This window comes from Homalodisca vitripennis, chromosome 4, assembly GCF_021130785.1.
Source record: "Homalodisca vitripennis isolate AUS2020 chromosome 4, UT_GWSS_2.1, whole genome shotgun sequence".
NCBI classification, from domain to species: domain Eukaryota; kingdom Metazoa; phylum Arthropoda; class Insecta; order Hemiptera; family Cicadellidae; genus Homalodisca; species Homalodisca vitripennis.
The window spans coordinates 112,067,279-112,073,596 of NC_060210.1; the positions used below are offsets into that span (position 1 = coordinate 112,067,279).

General features: G+C 38.0%; 1 protein-coding gene across 1 annotated transcript; it reads left to right on the forward strand.

Annotated features, from left to right (window-relative positions):
* The first annotated feature begins 1,657 nt into the window (after nucleotides 1–1,657).
* LOC124361153 (uncharacterized protein K02A2.6-like) lies at nucleotides 1,658–5,776 on the forward strand. Its single transcript, XM_046815193.1, has 3 exons — nucleotides 1,658–2,503; nucleotides 3,879–4,028; nucleotides 4,370–5,776. The coding sequence occupies exons 1-3, from the start codon at nucleotides 1,658–1,660 to the stop codon at nucleotides 5,774–5,776; spliced, it is 2,403 nt and encodes an 800-aa protein (XP_046671149.1).
* The last annotated feature ends 542 nt before the right edge of the window (nucleotides 5,777–6,318 follow it).

Sequence of the window (6,318 nt, forward strand, 5' to 3'; positions counted from 1 at the left end):
AACAAATTATATAACTCTATTAAACGGCGAAAATTATTTTTCAACTTCAAATACCAGATATTCTATGACGAAGATAGATATATAAATAAATTCCTGAGTTCCTATTTTGGTATATTATTATATTTCTTGCATGTTTTATATTTGACACAATAACGTATTTTTATTTGACGGATCATTTTAAATACAAATAATGAAAATGCAAAGTGCAATGCGAGAGGCCATGTGCTCCCAAGTGAAATGTTTATACCATTCTCTAGTAGTGAGCAGACTAACTAAGCAGTGCCTTAGAGCTACAGGCTCGTTAGTGCAAGTCCGTCGCTCTGCCTTTCTAATCTCAAATTTCACAGTCTTTTTACGTATTGCTTCGCTTATAAGTATCGGATATTATCAGATTTGCAAACAATACTAAAACATATAGAACAGGACCTCCATTGTAAATGTTTTAAATTTTTTCAAGCGTAATTGATTAAAGAGTAAACCGTTTGAGGTTGGATTTGCAGCATTTTACTCTACTAATCCAGGCCTTTAATTTGATGTACTACTCGACCTATGCTCTCGTTTAAGATTTCAATCTGACTCCTTGCGGGCAATCCCCCTGGCATGACAAAGAAATGGTAGTTACTTAAAAAAATAAATTTAGAGCTTCAGTAACAATGTAACAGGTTTTATTGCTTTACCTGTAATCGATTGGGAATTAAGAACAGTAGCACTTATCAAAAGTTTCACAATTGAGTGAGAAAGATACAAACTTTTGACAGAAATAGTTTTAGCTTAGCTTGTTTTAGTTATATTTTTAATACCCACTACCTCTTACCCGTTTTGTTTAATCTAATAATTATTTATATTTTACAAATGTATGTTCTGAATTTTAGTATCACCTTACTGTGTGTGTCTTACTTCTTACTCTAACTCTTAAAAACTTCTTATTTTTAACAGTTATACAATTGTCTTATGTCATTTCTCCATCTAATGTATCACTTAAATTCATTATTCATGTGATTTCTTTTTTGTTTTCATTATTTGTTAATTATTAGTGTGTGACCTACACTTACAAACCTATTCACGCTCGTTGTTGACTTTTATTGACATTTACGTAGTGTACACGTCAGCACCTACTGTCGATATATGCTTACGTGCCAAAATTTTTATAAATACTAAAGTAATTACAAAATAACTTTTCTGTATGACGAGGTAAATCACGCTTCAAAAGTATCAGTCCTTTCAGATCATCCCTAGTTCTTGTTATATACGAATATTCTTTGTATCATTATCTAGTAAGTTTAGATATATTTGCAACATGTGCACCTCACCCCATATGACGTAATGTGTCGGCTGTTTTAATCGTATGATTTTGAATAAATGGCATTGGCTACTCGAGATCACCTGACCCCCCTCTCCTTTGGTCACTGCCTCGTCCGAGCATTCCTTGAGCCGGTAGTGAGTGAACTCCCAGTCTCGCTTGCCACCACCACCCCTCGTGTGGCCGTGTTTTAAGAAATGTAAAAGTGTTCTTTATTTCGATTCATCCACCTCCGGCATAAGTACTGTTATTTAGAACAAACATAACAAATGGAGACGAGGTCGGTTAAATTTACATACCGGGCAATGCAACTGTTCGATTGTGCCGCGTAGTGTAAATTTCGGACAACACGTGTAAATGTCGGATGACGAAGTGGATTTAGCGCCGTTACTACACAATATCGAACTGCCGGGCAACACAAGAATGTCGGGAATAATCGGCGGAATCGGTGAATACGATCAAAATAGTGAGACGTGGTCGTCTTATATCGAGCGCTTCGAACTATTCATCGAGTGCAACAATATTAAGGAGGAGAAAAAGGTTAGCACGTTATTAACTGTTGCCGGTGTAAAAACGTACAGTCTATTACGGGATTTATGCACGCCCAATAAGCCGTCTACAAAAAGTTTTGACGCATTAGTATCTTTGATTCAAGATCACTTGTATCCAAAACCATCGTTCATAGCCGAGAGGTACAAGTTCAGCAAGAGGATTCAGCACGAAGGTGAATCAGCAGCAGACTACATCGCCCAGTTAAGAAAGATGTCCACCCATTGTGAATTTGGGGCAGTTTTAAACGATTACCTGCGAGATCGTTTAGTCTCCGGAATTAGAAATGAAGCAACAAAACAAAAACTGTTAGGAGAATCCAGCTTGACATTTGACCAAGCAGTTAAAATCATCACGTCAGCAGAAGCCGCTGAGAAGAATGCAGCAGCCTTGGCGATCAACGGAAGCCGCAACGCCGAGCGACTACAAAAGATGACAGCTCATCACCGCAGTGTAACAGCTGGGAGCAGAGCATCGGCGGGTGCCGGCGGCGCTACCACACCTGGAAGTCACCACCACAACACCAAAAGCAGCGCTTCGCACGACTACAAAGTGCAGTGTTCGTGTTGTGGTAATGTGGGCCATTTGCGTCATCAGTGTCGATTGCTTGGTGTTACGTGTAACGCGTGTGGAAAAAAGAATCACATTGCTAAGGTTTGTCGATCAAAGGGTAAGCCCCAAAACCAACAATCTAAGTTTAAACACTTTAAAAATAAAAATGATAGTAGACATAATTATGTAGAAGAAGTATGTAGTCAAAACACTGATAGTAATGTTGAACCTGAAAGCTATGAGGAAGATATTTCAAATTTATTTAAAATGAATGAAAGGGAAGTTGAGCACATTAAAGTTAGTCCGGTTAAATTAGAATTAATAGTTAAGGGTAAGCCAATCTATTTTGAGGCTGATACAGGCGCGTCAGTAAGCGTGTGCAGCGAGAAATTTTACAAAGAAAACCTTAATAGTTGTAAATTATTGCCCACTGACTTATCTCTAAGTTCGTATACGAATGAACCTATAGTTCCGTTAGGGAAAATTGAAGTGGATGTTCAATACCAAGGAGTTAGCAAATGTCTTGAATTGTTTGTAATCAAGAAAGGAGCTCACCCTCTCATTGGACGAAATTGGCTTCAAAGTCTCGGTGTGGAAATATCTTTCAAAAATAAAATATTTGGCATAAGCAATAAAGACAGTAATCCGGATGTTACGAGTAAACATTGCGTTGAATTAACTAAAGATTTGATCAAAAAATTTCCGGAAGTTTTCAGTGACAAATTAGGTGAATACAAAGGTGAACCAGTTAAATTAAAGTTAAAACCTGACGCCACACCAAGGTATTTTAAGCCACGGTCCATTCCCTTTTCACTTAAAACTAAAGTCGAAAAAGAACTAGAAAGGTTAACTGAGGAAAAAGTACTTGTTCCAGTAATAAATCCAGACGGAGGAATACGCATTTGCGGAGATTTTAAAGTTACCTTAAATCCATGTTTAAAAGTTGAAAAGTCAAAGAATGCCGTTCGGAATTTCTTCCGCAACGAGTATATTTCAGTACAGAATCGAACAGTGTTTACAAGACTTGTCCAATGTTGTATTTTTAGACGATATATTGATTACAGATGTAAACGATGATCTACACTATCAAAAACTTAGGGAAGTTTGCAAGCGCCTAAGCGAAAATGGTCTCACAGTAAAAAAGAATAAATGCATATTTTTTGCACCTAAAGTGGAGTATTTAGGTTTCTGTATTGACAAAGAAGGGTTGCACACTTCCGAATCTAAGGTAGAAGCAATTAGGAATGCTCCCATACCTAAAACAGTGACAGAGGTCAAAGCTTTAGTAGGTCTAATTAATTACTACTCAAAGTTCATACCACATTGTTCCACCATACTAAGTCCCATGTACAGTCTTCTTAAGAAGGACACACCTTTTAATTTTGATAAGAATTGTATCGCAGCTTTTGACAAAGTAAAAGAGTTACTTTCAAACGCACCAATTTTGGCGCATTATGACACTAATTTTCCTTTGAAGTTAGCCGTAGATGCTAGTTCAGTTGGCTTGGGAGCCGTCCTAAGTGTTATCTCACCAGGTGGTATAGAGAAACCAATAGCCTATCAGTCACGCACACTCTCACAAGCTGAGCGGAACTATTCACAGATAGAGAAAGAAGCTCTGGCTATCGTATTTGCAGTCAAAAAGTTTAATCAAGACTTATACGGTCGGAAATTTATTTTGTACACTGATCACAAACCTCTTTTAAGTATCTTTGGAAATAAAAAAGGGTTACCTATCTTTGATGCCGGCCGTATGCAAAGATATGCTTTGTTCCTGTCCGGTTACGAATTTGACATTCAATACGTAAAGACGGAACTAAATAATGCAGATATGTTATCTAGATTGCCTTTAAAAGTGTCAATCACAACAATGCTACTGATGAGTTTGCGTGGCAAGGTACATATTTACATTGTATTCAAGAAAGCTCATTACCTTTAACTTTTGAACATGTAAAATCAGATACACAGAAAGATCCAGTTTTAAGTAAAGTGTATGGCTACATTATACACGGTTGGCCTAATGTCATTCCTGAGGGAAGCGAAGAGCTTACCCCGTATTTCCAGAGACAGAACGAACTGACAGTTGAATTTGGAGTAATTATGTGGGGTTATAAAGTAGTCGTACCAGTAACTTTAAGGGATTATGTACTTAAAGAGCTTCATTCTAGTCATTTAGGTATTGTGAAAATGAAATCGGTAGCACGCAGCTACGTCTGGTGGAACGGTATTGATGAACAGATCACAAATATGGCTAACAGTTGTTCTTCCTGTCTCCGGGAACGGAACAACCCGTCAAAGAGTCAATTACATGTTTGGCACTATCCTTCCGCTCCCTGGGAACGTATTCATGTGGACTACCTAGGACCTTTTAAAAATAAAATGTATTTAATCGTCATTGACGCTCACTCAAAATGGTTAGAAGTAGGCGAAGTTAGTTCAACTTCCGCTAAACTAGCTATAAGTTTTCTAAGAGAGCTATTTAGTCGCTTTGGTCTACCTGTTACTTTACATTCTGACAATGGACCACCCTTTACCTCATCGGAGTTTAAACAGTTCATGGAAATGAACGATATAAAACATACTTTCAGTCCTGTGTATCATCCAAAAAGTAATGGCCAAGCAGAAAACAGCGTGAAATTTGCTAAAGACAAATTAAAGCGAGCATTTCATGACAATGCAGATGCTAGCGTAGCCTTGAGTAGGATATTGTTTGACTACCGTAACTCTGTACATAGTACTACCAATGAAACACCAAGCAAGTTAATGTTTGGCAGGAAACTGCGCACCCGGTTGGATCTATTGAGACCAAACATTACCCAGTTTGTAAATAAGAAACAAGAGGAGAGCAAAAATAGTTTTAATACAAATATTACTAGGGTAGTTTATCCAGGTCAAACTGTATTAATGCGAGATTACAGGTCAAACAACAAATGGTTGCAAGGTATTGTAAATAAACAAATCAGTCCTGTTATGTATGAAATAGAGTTAAATTCTGGCATTGTAACGAAACGTCACATAGATCAACTGATCGGTCTGAGTGACAGTTCGCTAGACAGAGACTCGAGTGCAGTAGCAGAAACTGTACCGAGAAACGTGACAACTCCTCCTTTCGCAAGCGCAGACGTAGACTTGGCAGCGCCGCAATACCAATCGCAGTGTAACTCTCCCCCTGCACATGACGTAAATCGATCGCCAGTTGGCATGGCAACCACTACGGCGAGTGGTGGAAGGGCATTCTCTTCCCCCTCTACCCCTCACCGTACTACACCCGTATCAGCGCGCGTAAAATCAGCTGTTCTTGACAGCACCTGTAAAAGTCGGATGCGACGCTATCCTGAGCGCACTAGAAAACCTGTAAATAAACTTGACTCATAATAAAGATGTACTTATTCAGTAATGGTTGTGTATTATGTTATATTATGTGTTTTTCTTTTTATTATATTGTGGTTTTATCAAGCGTTTATTTGAATTTAAACTTGTTTAGTGTTTACTTTTTGTCAACTTGTTGTTAATTATAGAATCATGTCATATCAGTACTTTATCAATTATTAGTTTAAGTATCAAGAGGAAGCATTCAAACTATTGAAGGACAATTCATTTTTAAATTTGATTTGGTTGTAATTTCTGAATCTAATAGGGAGGAAATTGTTATATATGAATATTCTTTGTACCATTATTTAGTAAGTTTAGATATATTTGCAACATGTGCACCTCACCCCATATGACGTAATGTGTCGGCTGTTTTAATCGTATGATTTTGAATAAACGGCATTGGCTACTCGAGATCACCTGACCCCCCTCTCCTTTGGTCACTGCCTCGTCCGAGCATTCCTTGAGCCGGTAGTGAGTGAACTCCCAGTCTCGCTTGCCACCACCACCCCTCGTGTGGCCGTGATTTAAGAAATGTAAAAGTGTTC